Here is a 20,107-nt window from a genome sequence, read left to right as displayed (position 1 = left end):
AAAGTTAATTGTTTTTTTTTTTTGTCAGCAGTAAAGTTAATTGAAATAGCATAATTTTCTTTATTAATAAAAAAATTAAACTATATTTAAATTCAAAATGAATAACCCGACAGAGACCCATTCTTATTTTCCCAAGAAATACGTCAACTCTATCTCTACTAATCTAGCCAAGATTTCTTAAATGGCTTTTAAATGCTTCAAATTCTTTCCGAGAACAACTTTTTTAAACTGTCAAGAATTCCTTTTCAAAAAGGAGGAATATGTTTTATAAACTTTGGATGACATTTGGATTCAAACAAGAAAGTAAATCCCAAATGTTTTTTTGCCAAGGAAACTGTTTTGCTACGCCAATCACTCAGTGTTAGTTGACGCATCTTTTGTTAACTTGTTGCCATTTTAAGTTGCTTATTTTTTGCCGAAGTACATTTTGTTGAAGTTGACTCATGGTTTTCTCCGAAGTAATTCTTGTGTTTGACGTGGTCTGAATTCAGAACCCCATTAAGAAAATCTCATCCTCTTATTGACTAACTCACTGCATGCACAACCACAAACCAAGAACTGAATAAAAAGTGAGATTTCACAATGAGATTATACTTTGGACAGCACAATAATCTTTTGGTGTTAACTAATTTGAACCTTTGATGCAAATTTTGCCAGTGTTTTTCGTTTACAGTGATTACTAACTAGTAGTACATGGGTGTGTAAAGTTTTCCATCAAGAAAATGTCAGAGGATATAGACTTGAATGGAGATTCTGAGAGGAAGCAAGATTCGAAGAGAAAGGCCAAAGATGAATCTGCCAAAACAATACCCTTATACAAACTTTTCTCATTTGCTGATTCTTTTGATCATTTATTGATGTTTGTGGGAACTGTGGGTGCTGTTGCCAATGGAATCTCCCCTCCCTTGATGACTTTGTTATTTGGAAATATGATCAATGCATTTGGAGGAACCAAAAACTCCAACGAAGTTGTTGATGAAGTTTCCAAGGTAAATAATTCCTCATGAATCCCTTTTGTTAGATAGTATTAATCAATATTGGCGAAATCGGTGAAGCGGTTGAGGGGTTACTAGGAATATCAGTAAGTAACTTGACATTCTCAGATTTAACACATCACATCAAATTACCGTGTCAGGTGTCTTTGGAAATTGTATACTTGGCTGTGGGAACCTGTTTTGCATCACTTTTTCGTAAGTACATCAGATTATCCGTTAGTTCTTACAATCTACCTGATTAGTTTGGCCAATCACCAGCCCTAAAGAAACCATGTTTGTTATGAACCAGAGTTAACATGTTGGATGATTACTGGGGAGAGACAAGCTGCTAGAATTAGAGGGTTATACCTTCAAACTATTTTGAGGCAAGATGTCACTTTCTTTGATAAGGAAACAAGAACAGGAGAGGTTGTCGGAAGGATGTCAGGTGATACTGTTCTTATTCAAGATGCCATGGGTGAAAAGGTATAAATTTTAATGAACCACCTTGCAAGTCTTAAACCATTACCTTGTCGTTTGAGGTAAAATTTGTTTCTTCAATTTTTTTTCTCATTTTCATTTCAGGTAGGACAGTTCTTGCAGTTATTAGCAACTTCCGTTGGAGGTTTTGTGATAGCATTCATCAGGGGTTGGCTTCTAACTGTTGTCATGTTATCTTGTATTCCACTTATTGTTTTGTGTGGTGCCATGGTAAGCCTGGTTATTGCAAAAGCATCATCCAAGGGACAAGAAGGTTATTCCCAAGCTGCAACAGTAGTAGAGCAGACAATAGGTTCTATCCGAACTGTATGCATACTGACCAAAATAATAACTCCTGATTTTTCCTTTTGATATTGCAGAAGATATGAATGATTTCCACTTATCCAATTCAGGTTGCATCATTCACTGGGGAGAAGCAAGCAACAGATAAATATAATCGGTCCTTAATCAAAGCTTACAAGGCTGGAGTGCAAGAGGCACTAGCTTCTGGTTTTGGGTTTGGTTCTCTCTCTTTTGTTTCTACCTGCAGTTATGGTTTAGCAATATGGTTTGGTGCAAAAATGATAATAGAAAAAGGATATACAGGAGGAGAGGTGGTGACAGTAATGCTTGCTGTTTTGACTGGTTCCGCGTGAGTTTTGTGTTTTCTTCTTTCTTATTATGAGTCTAAAGTTTCTGAATTGATTCCCTCTCCCTCTACAAAAACTATCCTATCTAACTAGATTTCCAATCCCAGGTCTCTTGGACAGGCATCTCCAAGCTTGAGTGCTTTTAGTGCTGGAAAAGCTGCAGCCTTTAAGATGTTTGAAACAATTAAGAGGAAGCCAGAAATCGATGCTTATGACACAAGTGGTCGGAAGCTTGATGACATTTGTGGACATATAGAACTAAGGGAGGTTTGCTTTAGCTATCCTACAAGACCAGACGAACTGATATTCAATGGATTTTCTCTTTCAATACCAAGTGGCACTACGACAGCTTTGGTTGGAGAAAGTGGGAGTGGGAAATCCACAGTTGTTAGTTTGATAGAGAGATTTTATGATCCACAGGCAGGTGAAGTTCTCATTGACAGTATCAACCTCAAAGAATTTCAACTGAAATGGATCAGACAGAAAATAGGCCTAGTTAGCCAGGAACCAGTTCTCTTTACCTGTAGTATTAAAGAGAATATTGCCTATGGAAAGGATGATGCAACTGTTGAAGAAATCAGAGCATCAGCAGAACTAGCTAATGCTGCCAAATTTATAGATAGACTTCCTCAGGTCAACTCTTGAATCATCTTTTAAAATTTTAAATGTCAATGTTCTCTTCCTTTCTCCGGATTATCTTTATCTCCACAGTATTTTAGACTTGTGAAAAAAAGAATCTTATAGTTCTATGATGATATCAAATGCTCAATTTACGTATGTAATTTGGTATAATTATGAATGCTGAACATAGGGACTGGACACAATGGTTGGTGAGCATGGAACTCAGCTTTCCGGGGGTCAAAAGCAAAGAGTTGCAATAGCAAGAGCGATTTTGAGAGACCCAAGAATCCTACTTCTGGATGAAGCTACAAGTTCACTTGATGTTGAGTCTGAGAAAATTGTACAGGAAGCATTGGACAGAATAATGATAAACCGAACAACAGTCATTGTAGCCCACCGTTTAAGTACAATAAGGAATGCAGATAGCATTGCTGTTATTCATCAAGGAAAAATAGTTGAAAAAGGTAGACATAGAATGCAGCAATAGAAGTCTAATTTCTCCCAGACTCAATTTTCAAATGTTTATATATTTTTCCATGATCAGGTTCCCATGCCGAACTCACCAATGATCCCAGTGGAGTCTATAGCCAGCTCATTAGACTGCAGGAAATCAAAGGGTCAGAACAAAATGCTTCATATGACACAGACAAGATAGAAAGTCCAGTGCTTTCTGGTAGACAATTAAGTCAAAGATCTTCCTTACGATCTATAAGCCAAAGGTCACCAAGCAGTGGTTGCAACTCTTTCTCAGAATCACATGTTGTTCCCACAACGGTTAGCTTGGATCCTGCAGGCAGAGGATCTCAAACACTTCCTGCAACAGTTTCTTCACCACCGCAAGTGCCACTCTCTCGCCTGGCATATTTAAACAAGCCAGAGATTCCAGTCTTGTTTATAGGGACTCTAGCTGCAGTAGTAAGTGGACTATTATTACCCATTAGTGCACTATTCGTTTCCAAAATGATAAGTATTTTCTATGAGCCAGTTGATGAACTTCGTAAAGATTCAAAGCTTTGGGCATTACTATTTGTTGCAATTGGTGTGGTATCATTTATCACAGCTCCTTGTAGATTCTACTTTTTTGGTGTTGCTGGAGGTAAGTTGATCAAAAGGATTCGGAAAATGTGTTTTGAGAAAGTTGTTCACATGGAAGTTAGCTGGTTCGATGATGCTGAACATTCAAGTGGAGCAATTGGAGCAAGGCTCTCTTCTGATGCTGCTGCTGTTCGAGCTTTGGTTGGAGATGCACTTGGTTTGCTCGTTCAAAATGTTGCTACAGCTGTCGGCTGTTTGGTAATTGCTTTTCAAGCAAGCTGGCAGCTTGCTCTTATAGTGCTTGCTCTGGCACCGCTATTAGGACTAAATGGATACGTGCAATTCAAGTTCATAAAAGGATTCAGCGCAGATGCAAAGGTTTGTTTTTTACATCAACCAACTGACCGTATGTTTCAGCAATTTCTTTTTTATTTTACAGAAGTTTTCCAGCAGAGATAGAACAAGTTACTGTATAACGTAAGAGCATGGTTCAACAGTGATATGCATGTGCTTGATACGAGAATTAATGTTCTATTACCTTACAGAAACTGTACGAGGAAGCAAGTCAAGTCGCAAGTGATGCTGTAGGGAGTATAAGAACAGTTGCTTCTTTCTGTGCTGAAAAGAAGGTGATGGAATTGTACCAGAAAAAGTGTGAAGGACCAATTAAAACAGGCATAAGGCGAGGGATAATAAGTGGAATTGGTTATGGGATATCATTCTTCATGCTTTACACAGTTTATGCATTCAGTTTTTATGCCGGAGCTCGACTTGTAAAGGATGGAAAATCAACATTCTCAGATGTTTTCCGTGTAAGTTGCTTTACTCTCCTAACTCTTTCACCAGGTCAGAATTGCCACCACTTCTTGTGGTCACAGTTATGCTAACAACGAGTTAAGGTAGCATGAACACAGGTTTATCTATTTTTCTTGCATTAATTATATTGATTGGTGATTTCCAGGTCCTTTTTGCACTGAGCATGGCAGCTATGGGAATCTCTCAATCTGGCTCTTTGGTCACTGATTCTGCTAAATCAAAAAGTGCTGCAGCTTCTGTATTTGCTATTCTGGACCGAAAGTCACAAATTGACCCAAGTGATGACTCTGGATTCACATTGGAAGAAGTCAACGGAGAGATTGAATTCAACAATGTCAGTTTCAAGTATCCTACCAGACCTGATGTTCAAATATTCAAAGATCTTTGCTTGACTATTCATAGTGGCAAGGTAACTCTCCAACTGTGCATCCTGTTTGATACACTAGGTTCATTGTTCTTCTTAAACTATTGTATTGATTGACTATAGTGATAAAATAAACAGACGGTTGCACTGGTTGGGGAAAGTGGAAGTGGAAAATCAACAGTGATATCATTATTGCTGAGGTTTTATGATCCAGACTCAGGTCACATCACAGTGGATGGAAAAGAAATCCAAAGCATGCAAGTAAAATGGCTAAGACAGCAGATGGGTCTGGTGAGTCAAGAGCCTGTGCTGTTTAATGACAGCATTCGAGCAAATATTGCATATGGCAAAGGTGGGGATGCAACAGAGGCAGAAGTTATAGGTGCAGCAGAACTGGCAAATGCTCACAACTTCATTAGTGGTTTGCAGGAGGTAAATTACAGTGTCCTATAAACTCACTTCTCTTAAAGACAGCATAGGATGTTATGAAGAATGTATGCATTGTGCAGGGTTATGAGACAATAGTGGGGGAAAGAGGGATTCAACTATCTGGAGGGCAGAAGCAAAGGGTGGCAATTGCACGAGCAATAGTGAAGAATCCAAAAATATTACTACTAGATGAGGCCACTAGTGCCCTTGATGCAGAGTCTGAAAAAGTGGTTCAGGATGCACTAGAGCGTGTTATGGTGAACCGAACCACAATAGTAGTGGCTCATAGACTATCCACTATAAAGGGTGCGGATTTAATTGCAGTAATTAAAAATGGTGTGATAGCAGAGAAGGGAACACATGAAGCATTACTGAACAAGGAAGGTGACTATGCTTCCTCAGTTGCATTGCATACAAGTGCTTCTACATCCTAGTAAGACGGCTGTGGAATTTTTCCTTCTCAATAATTACGCTCTCTGTATCAGAGCCAGCCGTAGAAACAATGTGAAAGTGAAAATGGACTTCTACGTCACTATATCACCCTGTTTCTGAATAGAAAGGAGACCACATTAAATAAAAATAAAATATTGAATAAATTATTATAAATATTAATATTTTTTATATAAGCAACGCCGACTTAAAATAAAATTATGATCACGTCGACATCAACATCAAACAACAAAAACTAAAAAATATAAAAGATTTTGAATGCATGATAAAATATTTTGTTTTAATAAAAACTTAATGAGAAGTAATCAAACTTATGAAGAAGTTAAATCTTAATTGAACTGTTTCTTAATATCATCTTCGTAGAGCAATTGGTTGTTTGATATCATTAACATTTGCATCACTTCACAAACATCAAAATCCAGTTCAAGAATTGGTTACTAATTTGGAGAAACCGTGTAAATGTGATGATGCAAATATCAAATTTCCCCTGTGGGGGAACTGATTCCTTAATTTGTCTTGGGTACTAGAATGTTTAGGAATGTAGTGGTTTAAGACTGAAATATCCTTAAAAGACAAGATCTTATTCCTTAGGTGTAACTGGTAAGCACAAAAACCAGAAAGATAGAGACAACAAAAACAAAGACAATGCTAAAGTGGTTGAAATTGGAGGTAGTGGCTAAGCATGTTATGTCACATAAGTGGGATGCTGCACAAAAGAGTACCCTCTCATACCCCTACTAACACATCAATTGGACACCTGGATGATCAACCAAAACTGGAACCTACCTGTTATTAATAAATTATATTTTTCTTCTCTATCTTCACACACACACACACACACGTATATACAACACACATATATACATACATATATACGGTATATATATATATATATATATATATATATATATATATATATATATATATATATATATATATATATATATATATTTTGTAAGTTATTAGTTTTAAATAAGTTTTAGATGTTCTATCTCTTATATATTATTTAGAGATAAGACAATTTCAAGGTATAAGTAAATGTAAATTTTACTTTATAAATCAGTTTTGTGGGATTAAATTAAACTTAAAGCCAATTATTAAAATAATGAGTTAAAACTTATTTTGGCTAAATTTGTCATTTGTTCGACCAATTTTGTCGACCGCTAACGAGAAGTTTGTTATTTGTTTGGTATGTTGTTCCATCTGTTATTAGACCACCTATTAATGTCTAGAGATGTGTTAGAAGTCCTACATTATCTAAAGATGAAACGATATCATAGTATATAAGTGTAGTGTGTGCAAACCTCATCTTACAACAAGCTTTGGTTTTAATGAGTATATAAAATAAATTTGTTTCAAATTAGGTAATTAATAAATTATAAAATTTTGGTTTAAATTTTTTACAAATGTATATATTTGTATTGACTAATGTTGAGTATCTTAATTGATTTTAAAATATTTTTAGATTTCTGTCTTGTCCCTCAAAAAATGATTTAATGCATATAATTTCTATGCATTCTAAATCCAAATCGTAGACAAGCGTTTTTAACAATATTAGTACAATAACTTCAAAAAGATAAACGTAAGTGTTGCAATATAGAAATTTACTCTACTATATGATATAACATTGTGCCCTGTAAAATTAAATGAAAAAGTAGTAATATTATTTAAATTGAAGACAAAATCGTAAAAAAATGTTGGGTAGGTGCAAACGTTGTAGAACTCGAAACAAATATGTAGGGAAAAGTTCCAACATATGTAGATTGTAACCACGACACTTCAGAGAACCTACTTTAATGGAATGAACGTTGATCTTCTTGTAACTTCAAATACTTTCAACTTGTTTATAATTTGATTTAGGTTCGTAATACAATGGAAAATAAAATGATTGGAAACAATAATGTTAAGAAGTATTGAAGTTATTAATTTATATTTGTGTATAAGGTTAAGAGTTGTTAAAAAGAAACCTTAAAAAAACAATGAATTAGGGAAAGAGAATATGTGAAGTTTGCTTGTGTGAGTAAATAATAGAAATTTAAAGAAGTTTAGGTTTTATTTCAAATAGTTGGTGTCTCAACTACTTATATATATATATATATATATATATATATGGTACATAACCTTGACGAGGACCACTCTGTTTATAATTACCTATTCAATTTCCAATTAATTAAATCTAACTACGAAATAATTTTGATCTTGTATGAATATTGAAAACACTAGATGCTAAAATAAATATATATTTTAACCATTATGTATATAATGCCAAAACAATTATGAGCTACTCTATCAACAACTCTTCTCTCACTGAAGAACTCGTACTCGCACATAATTAGTGTATGATTTATTCAAATTTAATTTTATACTAACACCAAATCCTTATAAAACATTTTAATTCAGGATTAAAAAATATAAAACATTTTAGATTTTTTTTAGCTTTTTTAAACAATGTAGACTAGTTTACAAATCAATAATTATGCGAGACAAATAAAACTTATTAATGCATAACTATGTTCTCCCGGGGGAGTACTTTCCTCATTCATCCATTGATTTGCGAAGAAAAATAAAAAGATTTGTGGAGGATGCCTTATGTGAAAAAAACAAGGTGAAAGCACTTGAAAGGAAAAAAGTTTACACATTTATCATTACTTTTTTTTTATTACACTGCAACACTCACATGATCAAATTATGTTTTTTTATTAATGACTATATGATTGAAAATAACAAAAAAAATGATTTTATAACATTTAATTTATTATGTTATAGCATAATCAACCACAGTTATATTCTATAGCATAAAAAATAAAAAAAATAAAATAGTTTAAATAGTCAATAAAAATAATTTCTTATAATAATAGTAATAACTATAATAATACTAACGTATAAAACAATTTTTCCTTTTAATATATATATATATATATATATATATATATATATATATATATATATATATATATATATATATATATATATATATATATAAATTCTATTTTACTCTTTATTACATTTTAAAATTAAAAAATAACACCAAAAGGTGTTTTTTTCACTAATAATAATAATAAAAATAAATTTATATAACAAATAATAGTAGTAATAATAATAATAATAATACCAAATAAAAAATAATAACACATAAATATATTTATATAATTGTAAGTAATAATATGAATAATAAAATAAAATATTAACAGGAACAATAAAAAGAATATTAAATAAAAATTACTATTAGTAGTAAAATAAATTCATATAATAATAATAGTTAAAAACTATTAATAATAATAAAAATAAAATCATATAATAATACTAATTAAAATAAATTTAAAATTCAATTCAAATTCATGTATAATAACTAAAATTAATCAAAACTCTTTTGAATAAACAAATATGTTATCTTATATGTACTTTTTATTTTATGCTCCAATTATTGTGATTTATTTATTTTTTATGTTATTTGCTTGTACCCTTTTATGTGTAACTTTATTTATGTGTTCAATGTCTTCTTTTATTCTATTTTCAACTTCCTTAGTATTATTTTTTAAAATTATTATATATTCAAATAAAATTTATATTAAATATTATTATGAACTTTAACATTTCAATTATATTAATATCTCTATAATTCATTGATTATTTGTCATTATATAAAAATTTATTAGAATAAAAAAAATATAAAATATTAAATACCACGTCAAACCCATAATAAAAATTAGAATTATTAAAAAAATATATATATAAAGTTGAAACATTAAATTACTTATAAGATTAATTATGAATAAAAATTAAATTAACTTAACGATTTCTCATATATATATATATATATATATATATATATATATATATTTTTTTTTTTTTTACAAGTATGCAAACATAGATCTGTACAACCAAAAAACTATTGATTGTTTCAAAAAGTAATGACAAACTATACTAGGATCAGTTATAAACCAATAATATCATTATAATTGGTAAATATGTTATCGGTGGGTATTTAAGTGATGATGGAAATAATGGTTTAACTTATGGTTAATAATTATAAAAAATTTGTAAACATTAATTCTAAATTCACTTTTAGGATAAGGACAATAAAATTATTTTACAAAAAAATTCTGTTTAAAAAGTAATTACAATTTTAGTATTAGGCCCAATTTTATTAGGGTCCAGATAAATAAAATATTGATCCCGCTATAAATATTTATAAAATGTTATCACCGAAAGATTAGAGATGAGAAATGAGAAGGTTTGAATAATAAAAAATATAAATGGAATTAAATAAGACGTTAGAGAAGGAATAAAAGAAAAGGAGGTAAAAGGTAAAAGAAATAAAAAATAAAAGAACTAGTGATACTACAAAAAATGACATATCACTTTTTGAGTCTTTTAGTTGACTGGATTCCATCTTTTGGGTAAAACGATAAAAAACAATTAAATAATCCACAGTTTCTCTGCATTTTTACCAATTGGATTAAAAAAGTAATAATGTATTAATTAAAAAATTAATTCAAACAATTCTACCTTCAACCAACTGATCATGCAACTTCAAAAAAATCGAGTAAACCTTATAAGACGTTGAAAATTGAAATATTCTAAACAATAAAATAGAATACAAGAATAATTATGAAAATTAGATTTGAGAAATAAAATATAGTTTTCTATAAATAGAAATAAAGATCTCAATATCATTAGAGGTATATTGAACTTAGTTATTTTGAATAAAGTCTAGTGTGAATTCTTGGGAAGATAACCGACGATATATTTCTTCCATAATCTGTTCCAATAATGAGCAACAAAACTTTTTCCAAGTAATTAATTTAATGGTAGAATGAGAGTGAAGAGGAGTATTAGGTTATTTTTTTGCTTCGAAGGTGGTAGACGTAGCCGTCCTACCCTTAAAATAACACACTACAATATTAGCCAAACAAATATTTATATGAGAACAAAGATTGTACGTTAAAAATACGTGTTTAGATGTACGACAGGAAAATAGGTCCTTTCATTATTATATATTATAATGAAATTTGGCAAGAATCACGATGCGGTCCCCAAGTATCTGAGGTCAAATCAGCAGCATAAACAGAGAGTAGCAAAGGACAAAAACAAAAACAAAAACAGAAACTGCAGTTACTCATTACTTTTATGAGTTGTTCATCAAATTATGTTTTGTCTATTTATTGGGACCTTATTCGATATATGGAAAATGATATTTTAATCAACTTCTTTTATCTATTTTTAACTCATCATTCTTATTATTTTTAGATCATTTATTTTTATTTTTTGTAGTAATGTGATGTGATGATCTAAAGGTAATGAGAGTAATAAGTTAAATATGAGTAAAAGATAGATGATGATGGACGAAATCTATTTATTTGTTTATAGGGATTAAAGGTGATTTGCGCAGATGAATTTGAGGTGGATGGATTTAAGAATGAATAGAATATTTTCATTCTTGCATCGATGAAAAGACGAGGAGGAAAAGATAACTCAACACATATATTTTTACTTAAATGTCCATAATTTTTTTTAAAATTCTAATAATAATAATATTAATTGTGAAATTAAAACTATTGATTTTTTTTCAAAAATAATAATAGTAATTATTATTAAAACTTATGGAAAATTAACAATAATTAATAATTAGTAATGAAACCAAAAGTAGATACCTACCCCTAGTATAATAGTAATACTAGTAGGAAAAAAGAGGTGATGACTAAATAAAAATAGATGGCAAGTTGAACTTTTGAGTTTCAACTCAAAGTTTGAGCACAAATGTCTTAAAGAGGTCAACAAACTCTTTCATATTTCAATTTTGCATGATTTATACAATCTTGGAGAGATTCTTTACACTTGATGGGAGAGAAAAAATTTCTCATGTTGTAAATCTTTCTATAATCAGCCATCACAAAGGAACACAGTTTTGACTTTGTTACTAATGAATTGTGATTGATTAATTTTTTATGCCAACTCGTTATCATAGTGCATTAGTGATATATATGTGTTCCATTAAATATATCATAACAATAATTAGTTATGAATGCCTTGTTGAAGAAACGTATAAGCACATCCAGTGGACCAAAGATATAAAGTCAATGAAAATTTGGTTAATAGTCCTGATTTCAAATTTAACCAAACATTCATTAGTCTTTTTGGGTACAGATATATTAATTAATTTAGACTCAAACTTTCTTTGTTTTTAGAAAATAAATTTAAATAGCCGATTTCTTAACCCTTACATTGCCTCTCAGATTTCTTTACCATATTTGCATAAACAAGAATCGTGTTTCATCTGCTTCGCTAATACGAAGAGCAAATATCAGAGAAAATTTCTTGGATAATGTACAATAGTACTAAACTTGATGTTTAATCTAAATTTAGCACACTGTATTAATGGCAAATGCTAACAACCATCCTTAATCACTTGTCAAGGAATCATAATCTGAAAATATATTTTAACAAGCAGCAATTTTTTTAGTTTTCAGTACGTTATACTTCTACCATATACTTGTTTTGACCAGTGCTTTTAGAACATTGCTCGTATTTTAAATTTAGTTCTGGGATGATTATAACCTCCACGTGTGATGTTTATATCAGAGAGCTCTTGTTCCATGATGCGTTTAAACCGTACATAAACTATTATCTTTGGTAATGGGCATCTAATTCTGTTTCGTTCTTTTGCTTTATCTCATGATTTAAAGACGAGCCTAGTTAACTTGCAGTAGTGGGCTACTGCCAGATGGTTTTCATCAATCTTCTGGTTTTCCTTCATTCCCCTGTTGCTTTATAGTTCTTTGCAGCATTCTGAGAACGCGGGAAGCATTTCTACATCATGTTTGCAGAAAGGTTCGTTTCTGGTGACTTCTGCTTCTTTAAGAAAATAACAATGACAAGAACAAATGAACAAGAATGACGTTTGCTTTTTACTCTGATACATGTTTTCATGTTGAATGTGCTCTGATCACTTATGTTGGTTTTGAAAGTATTCCTTGCACCTTAATTCTGATTTCCCTGCTAACTATTCTTTTGGTGTCATCCTTCAATTTTCATTCGTTTCTGTTGTTGACTTTGGTTAAGTCAACTACTTTTGCAGTTTTTGACATCTAAGGAGCTATCAGGCTCTTCGAGTGGTGAGCTTAGACGGAAAAAACTAAAAGGGTGTTGCTGATTCAAACCAGTGATCTTTCTTCAGCAGCTCATTTTAAGGGGTGTTTGTGTTGTTAACCGAGAGAGGTTTTACTTGGGAAAATGGTGGCTGAGGCCAGCTTGGATTCACACAAGACTTCAACTGAGATAAGAGGATCAACAAGTGATGATCCAGCAGTTCAAGGTCCTGAAAATACCCTAGAAACGGATGACAGGAACCAGGATTCTAACAGGAGCAAGGTGAAGCATGAAAGCAATAAAACAGTACCCTTTTACAAACTTTTCTCATTTGCAGACTATTGGGATTGTCTTCTGATGCTTGTTGGGGCAATAAGTGCTGTTGCTAATGGAATCGTTATGCCTTTAATGACTATACTTATTGGAGATGCTATTGATTCTTTCGGAGGAAATGCTGATAATAAACAAGAAGTAGTTCATCAAGTATCCAAGGTAATGCCTACCTCCCTTTCATTTAAAAATCAATGTTGTTGTGAATTTTTTGTTGCAACAGGACAAGTAGTTTTTGTGTTTTTGTCTAAATTTTGTCCTATCAAATTCCAACTGCTTATTAGTGAGATTCTATTGTACAAAAAGCCTGTGGGTATCTGATTCCACAAGAAGTGTGAGATGAACAATTTGGTTTCAAATTTCTCCTTGTTTCCATGCCATGACCCATCAAGTTTGTTTCATGCTCAGGCATCCATGAAGTTTGCAGCCATAGGCGCAGGTGCCTTTTTTGCAGCATTCTTCCGTAAGCATGCCAAATTCTCAGATGATTCTTTCTACTGTATAAGTAGAAATACAATTTTGCTTTATACAAAATAGCAAGAATGTTTCACATACTTCAATTATGCAGAGGTGTCTTGCTGGGTGATCACTGGGGAGAGACAAGCTGCGAGAATAAGAGGCTTATACCTGAAAGCAATATTGAGGCAAGATATCAGCTTCTTTGACAAGGAAACCAACAGTGGCGAGGTTGTTGGAAGGATGTCAGGGGACACTGTTCTTATTCAAGAAGCCATGGGAGAGAAGGTATTAATGAACCACTCTTCAAATTCAAAATCATCACAATCTCATCAAACTATTATTGGAGTTAACTTGTTCATTCTCTTTTTGGGTGATATCTCAGGTAGGAAAGTTCATCCAGTATGTGGCATGTTTTTTTGGAGGTATAGTCATAGCATTCATCAAGGGTTGGCTTCTAAGCCTAGTGCTTCTATCTTCTCTTCCTCTTCTTGTCCTCTCTGGCTCCATAATGAGCTTTGCTTTTGCAAAGATGGCATCCAGAGGACAAGCAGCTTATTCCGAAGCAGCAACTCTTGTGGAGCGGACAATTGGTTCAATTCGAACTGTATGGCAACCTTCAGAATGCCCTTTCCATTGTTTATCTTTTTCACGTTGCAAGTGAGCGGTACATTGAAAGATACACATTGCTGCAACGCAGGTAGCATCATTTACTGGCGAGAAGCAAGCTATAGTTCAATACAATCAATACTTAACAAAAGCTTACAGAGTGGGAGTGCAAGAGGGTTTGGCTGGTGGGTTTGGCTTTGGTTTTGTTCGTTTATTTGTTTACTGTACCTATGCTTTGACAATTTGGTTTGGAGGGAAGATGGTTATAGAGAAAGGTTATACGGGAGGACAAGTCATTAGTGTATTTTTTGCAGTTTTGACTGGCTCCATGTAAGTTAGCTTCTGCTTTACCATATACATTGTAAATGGATGAATCAACTGATATCTTACAACCCCTCTCCCAAGTTTTCCAAGAAAATTTGATACACTTTCCCGATAATTTTCTTTGTAGGTCTCTGGGACAGGCATCTCCAAGCTTAGCTGCATTTGCTGCAGGACAAGCAGCAGCCTTTAAAATGTTTGAAACAATAAAGAGGCAGCCAGATATTGATGCTTATGACTCTTCTGGTCAACGACTAGATGACATATCAGGAGATATAGAACTTAGGGAGGTTTGCTTTAGTTATCCTTCAAGACCTGATGAACAGATATTCAATAGATTTTCAATTTCAATATCAAGTGGCACTACTGCAGCATTGGTAGGGCAAAGTGGCAGTGGGAAATCAACAGTTATTAGTTTAATTGAGAGATTTTATGATCCACAAGCTGGTGAAGTTCTCATCGATGGCATCAATCTCAGAGAATTTCAGTTGAAATGGATCAGAGAGAAAATAGGCCTTGTCAGCCAGGAACCAGCTCTCTTTACTGGCAGCATTAAAGAGAATATTGGCTATGGAAAGGAACGGGCAACAGATGAAGAAATAAGAGCAGCAGCTGCACTTGCAAATGCTTCTAATTTCATAGATAAATTTCCCCATGTGAGCTCACGAGTCTCCATTCATCTTTTGAAATTTGGAGTGTGTATATTCGTGTTTCACTAAGAGGTTGCTTTTTTTTTATCTCATTAGTTTTGTAAAATTATGAGTTTAGGGATTTGACACAATGGTTGGAGAGCATGGAACTCAACTCTCTGGAGGTCAAAAGCAAAGAATATCTATAGCAAGAGCAATTCTGAAGGACCCAAGAATTCTGCTCCTTGATGAAGCTACAAGTGCTCTAGATGCGGAATCAGAGAGAGTGGTGCAAAAGACACTAGACAGAATCATGATCAACCGAACCACCGTCATTGTAGCCCACCGTCTTAGCACAATAAGGAATGCTGATGTCATTGCAGTTATTCATCAAGGAAAAGTCATAGAAAAAGGTATACTATTATAACAAATCCGCTTTCAAGTCATTCATTCTCTCATCAAACACATCTTCAATTTTCTTGACATAAGCATACTTATTTATTTCCATTGATTAGGTACACATGCTGAGCTCACTAAAGATCCTGATGGAGCTTTTAGCCAGCTCGTTAGATTGCAAGAAATTAAAAGGGAATCAGAACAGAATGATACAAATTACTTAAGCAGGCCAGAAAACTTGGTAGATTCTGAACATCAACCGAGCCAACGGTATTCTTTCCCTCAATCTTTAAGCCGGGGATCATCTGGAAGAGGAAGCAGCAGTCAGAACTCATTCAGAATATCAAATGCCATGCCCACCACGCAAGATCACTTTGAAGCCTCAGAAGGAGGGTCTGGAGCTTTTCCTTCAGAAGCACCACATAAACCTAAGGAAATTTCAATTCTCCGCATTGCTTATCTTAACAAGCCTGAAATCCCATTGTTACTGGTGGGGACTCTGGCAGCAGCAGTAACAGGGGCAATACTACCCACCGTGGGGCTCCTTCTTTCCCACATGATAAATACTTTCTTTGAGCCTGCAGATGAACTCCGGAAAGACTCAAAATTTTGGGCACTAATATTTGTTGCTCTTAGTGTGGGTGCCTTCATATTTCTTCCATTAAGGTCCTACTTTTTTTCTGTAGCTGGTTGTAAGTTAATAAAAAGGATCCGGCTAATGTGCTTTGAGAAAATAATTCACATGGAAATAGGCTGGTTTGATAAAGCCGAAAATTCAAGTGGAGCACTTGGAGCAAGGCTGTCAACTGATGCAGCTTCTATTCGCACTTTGGTTGGGGATGCTCTTGGTTTGCTGGTTCAAGATATTGCTACAGTAGTTACAGCCTTGGCCATTGCCTTTGACGCAAACTGGCAGCTTTCTCTCATAGTTCTTGTTTTGGTACCTCTAATAGTTCTAAATGGACATCTGCAAATGAAGTCCATGCAAGGATTCAGCACAGATGCAAAGGTTTGTGCCTTACTGATACCAAACTATTGTTTTCTAGCATGAAACCTTATACATATTAACTTATAAACTGTAAAGTTCCTGTACAAGTTGATTTTACTCGTAGGAAAAGTTTAAATGTTTAGGTGCTTATGGTGAGTTTTATCCTAATAGAAGGCCTTATACTAATATCAATTGATCATTGTCTATATGTATGTTCCACAGAAACTATATGAGGAAGCAAGCCAAGTAGCGAATGATGCAGTAGGGAATATCAGAACTGTTGCCGCTTTCTGTGCTGAAGAGAAGGTGATGAAGTTATACCAGAAAAAATGTGCAGGACCCATCCAGACAGGTATAAGGCAAGGTTTAGTCAGCGGAACGGGTTTTGGGTTATCACTGTTCTTTCTGTTCTCTGTTTATGCATGCAGTTTTTATGCTGGGGCAAAACTTGTCGAGAAGGGCAAAACATCAATCTCAGACGTTTTCCGTGTAAGTTATTGTTCTATCATCGTCACTGTCTTAGATATGAAGCTTTTTACTCATCTGATTGTCTCAATTGTTCTCACAAAGTGTAATAAGCATATCTCAATAAAATAGATAGATAGTTTAAGAGCTAAGATAATCACACTCTTCTAGCCTTGAACAATTACTTTCCTAATTTTTCAGGTATTTTTTTCTCTCTCGATGGCAGCTATAGCAATGTCACAATCTGGCTTCATGACCCCAGCTGCAAGTAAAGCAGAAAGTTCTGCAGCTTCTGTATTTGCTATCCTTGATCAGAAATCAACAATAGATACCAGTGACGAGTCAGGAATGACATTGGAACAAGTGAAGGGAGATATCGAGTTCCAACATGTCACTTTCAAGTATCCAACCAGGCCCCATGTTCCTGTATTCAAAGATCTTTCCCTGACCATTCACGCAGGAGAGGTAACTTGCAAAATAATCTGTTTTTTTTTTTGAGCATAAATCTCATCATAGGAACATGTCATCATCACAGACAACCTTTTCCTAAATGAGAATCTAATAGTTTGATTACACTGATGGATATCAGACAGTTGCTCTAGTTGGTGAAAGTGGAAGTGGAAAGTCAACTGTGATCTCATTGTTACAAAGATTTTACGACCCAGATTCAGGTCAGATTACACTGGATGGAACAGAAATCCAAAAGCTAAAACTTAAATGGTTTAGGCAGCAGATGGGTCTGGTAAGCCAGGAGCCTGTGTTGTTTAATGACACCATTCGAGCCAATATTGCATATGGAAAAGGTGGTGATGCAACAGAGGTTGAAATTATAGCTGCAGCAGAACTTGCAAATGCACACAAGTTCATTAGCAGTTTGCAGCAGGTAACCTACAAACCAATCAACAAAAACATTTATAGTAAATTTTGAATTACTAGCCATTAAATAGCATATGAATAATTATGCAGGGTTATGATACATTAGTGGGGGAGAGAGGGGTTCAACTTTCTGGAGGGCAGAAGCAGCGGGTGGCAATTGCGAGAGCCATAGTGAAGAGTCCAAAAATATTACTGCTAGATGAAGCCACCAGTGCACTTGATGCTGAGTCTGAAAGAGTGGTTCAGGATGCACTTGATCGAGTGAGGGTGGACAGAACCACCATTGTGGTTGCTCACAGGTTATCCACAATAAAGGATGCAGATTTAATTGCAGTGGTTAAAAATGGAGTCATTGCAGAGAAAGGAAAGCACGAGACCTTGCTTAACAAAGGTGGTGCATATGATTCGTTGGTAGCACTGCATATTAGTGCTGCTTCATCATAGACACTTTTAGTTCATTGCCCCAAGTCACTGATGGCTTCTTAATCTTTTGTTCATGCCTTTATTCCTGTGTAATGAAACATTCAAAGCACCTGATTACCCACTTTTAATGGATTTCACTGTTACAGATCTTGTCATCATTTATGCAGTTCTAACTGTGCAGACTGCACCCACAAGCATTTGAATCCATAAAATGAAAAATATTTCCAATAAATATATTCATAATAAAATATCTCAATCTGATAGCCTTTTAAAAATTTACATCTCTAAATGTTGAAACAGGGTCTGATGCCAATTTCAAGCATTATGTACTAGAATGTAAACAAAAAAGAATGATCATTCTTTTTATTGAATGCAAACATCATTTTTCAACTATTACCACTATTAAACCATTATATAGAAAAAAAGGAAAATTAAATATTTTATAAATTTATTGGTGGCTTGAAGCAACATATCTACTAATTAATTACCTTGACATTGTAGTCAGAGCAACCTCAGTGGATCAGCAGGGTACATGATGGAGAGCAGAACCCTAATTGTAATGCCAACATGTGTTCCTACTGTTTTGTGGAATACCATCAACAATATCAGCTCAGCCTAATACAAATAATATGAAGACATGACAATCAATAGATGCTTGGACTGGAACAAACCCCGAATCGGTGTATATAAAAGCACCAGCAATAGTCAAAAGCAAAAATTCTTTCATATATTGTTGTAAATATTACAAGGATTTTTCAAAATACAGAATATATCTTTAGTTAGTAACACGTTAAATATAATTATTTAAGTTAATCAAAATTTGATGTGTTTGTTCTTTGTTTAAAGTAATAACTTATTATAAATATACTTGTCCAGTGTGCCAAATTGTTGGTGAAGCAAAATATTGGAATAGAAGAACGAAAAAAGAAAATAGAAATAATGGTATGAAAGTAAAATATAAATATTAATCCAAATGTTTCATTTGTCTACTTTTCATTCATTGTATACACAATTGAGATCAAATAGAGAGTTAAGTTATTAATATATGTAGATTTCTATGCTGCTTGTTTATAATAGGTTTTGATGTATCTGCTATGGATTGCATTAACTTTGATTGATCCTATCACATGGGTTTTCAAGAGATAGAGAAGAAACTTTCAGACATGATATTGAAATGGGTGCCATATGTATTCACATTGAAAGCTATACAAATTGTCCATAAACATTGATGATTCCAACTTCAGTGGTTTCCTCGGCTTTATTAAGGTATGATATCAATGCCTATCACATGTTTGTTTGATGTTCTTAACTTGATTGTTGTTTTGGAGCTAAATGATGGACTTGATGACAACTCTCGAATTCTTGATGATAGGTCCACACAAGGTCTGAAAATGGTCCATGTGCTCTTGCATCCCTCCCTAATATCTATGTAGCAACCTTAATTAACCAAATGATGAAGTTATAGTAATATTAAGTGATGATGATGAGTTGAAAAGGATAAACTTGCAGATACATAAGCAGTACTGTTCTTGTTTTAGCTTAATTATGAAGTAAGCTAAGCTATAAAATGTTTGTTTTCAATTCTTGTCCTTTCTTCTGACGCATGCAGTGTCTATGTCACAGTCTTTTTTCTCTCCTCAAAGCCACGCACACACTTATTTGACTGTCCTCTCCACACTTTTCATACATGCACTCGTCCCAGTATG

General features: G+C 33.6%; 2 protein-coding genes across 8 annotated transcripts; both read left to right on the top strand.

The window, feature by feature from the left end:
- Positions 1 to 584: 584 nt before the first annotated feature.
- On the top strand, positions 585 to 5,898 carry LOC114177649 (ABC transporter B family member 21-like). The gene is made up of 12 exons (XM_028063083.1): positions 585 to 989; positions 1,136 to 1,190; positions 1,285 to 1,460; positions 1,560 to 1,781; positions 1,868 to 2,106; positions 2,212 to 2,737; positions 2,916 to 3,189; positions 3,270 to 4,138; positions 4,306 to 4,572; positions 4,722 to 4,985; positions 5,079 to 5,372; positions 5,450 to 5,898. The coding sequence occupies exons 1-12, from the start codon at positions 723 to 725 to the stop codon at positions 5,801 to 5,803; spliced, it is 3,807 nt and encodes a 1,268-aa protein (XP_027918884.1). The 5' UTR covers positions 585 to 722; the 3' UTR covers positions 5,804 to 5,898.
- A 6,151-nt stretch (positions 5,899 to 12,049) lies between these two features.
- Positions 12,050 to 18,559, top strand: LOC114177647 (ABC transporter B family member 21-like). Of its 7 annotated transcripts, none has more exons than XR_003603160.1 (13): positions 12,051 to 12,650; positions 12,882 to 13,400; positions 13,647 to 13,701; positions 13,807 to 13,982; positions 14,080 to 14,301; positions 14,395 to 14,633; positions 14,755 to 15,280; positions 15,393 to 15,666; positions 15,769 to 16,658; positions 16,860 to 17,126; positions 17,304 to 17,567; positions 17,708 to 17,985; positions 18,069 to 18,307. XR_003603160.1 is itself a non-coding variant. In XM_028063077.1 (13 exons), exons 2-13 carry the CDS (start codon positions 13,053 to 13,055, stop codon positions 18,420 to 18,422), a joined length of 3,747 nt encoding a protein of 1,248 aa, XP_027918878.1. In that variant the 5' UTR covers positions 12,053 to 12,650; positions 12,882 to 13,052; the 3' UTR covers positions 18,423 to 18,559. The 7 variants fall into 7 exon arrangements, 6 of the variants coding, with proteins under 6 accessions (XP_027918882.1, XP_027918880.1, XP_027918879.1 ...); XM_028063077.1 differs by having other exon boundaries at positions 12,053 to 12,650; positions 16,860 to 16,989; positions 17,329 to 17,567; positions 17,692 to 17,985; positions 18,069 to 18,559; XM_028063075.1 differs by having other exon boundaries at positions 12,053 to 12,650; positions 17,692 to 17,985; positions 18,069 to 18,422.
- The last annotated feature ends 1,548 nt before the right edge of the window (positions 18,560 to 20,107 follow it).

The sequence above is a fragment of the Vigna unguiculata genome, chromosome 3, assembly GCF_004118075.2.
Source record: "Vigna unguiculata cultivar IT97K-499-35 chromosome 3, ASM411807v1, whole genome shotgun sequence".
NCBI lineage: Eukaryota > Viridiplantae > Streptophyta > Magnoliopsida > Fabales > Fabaceae > Vigna > Vigna unguiculata.
The sequence above is the reverse complement of the archived record's forward strand: the minus strand, read 5'-3'. Positions and strand labels throughout refer to the sequence as shown.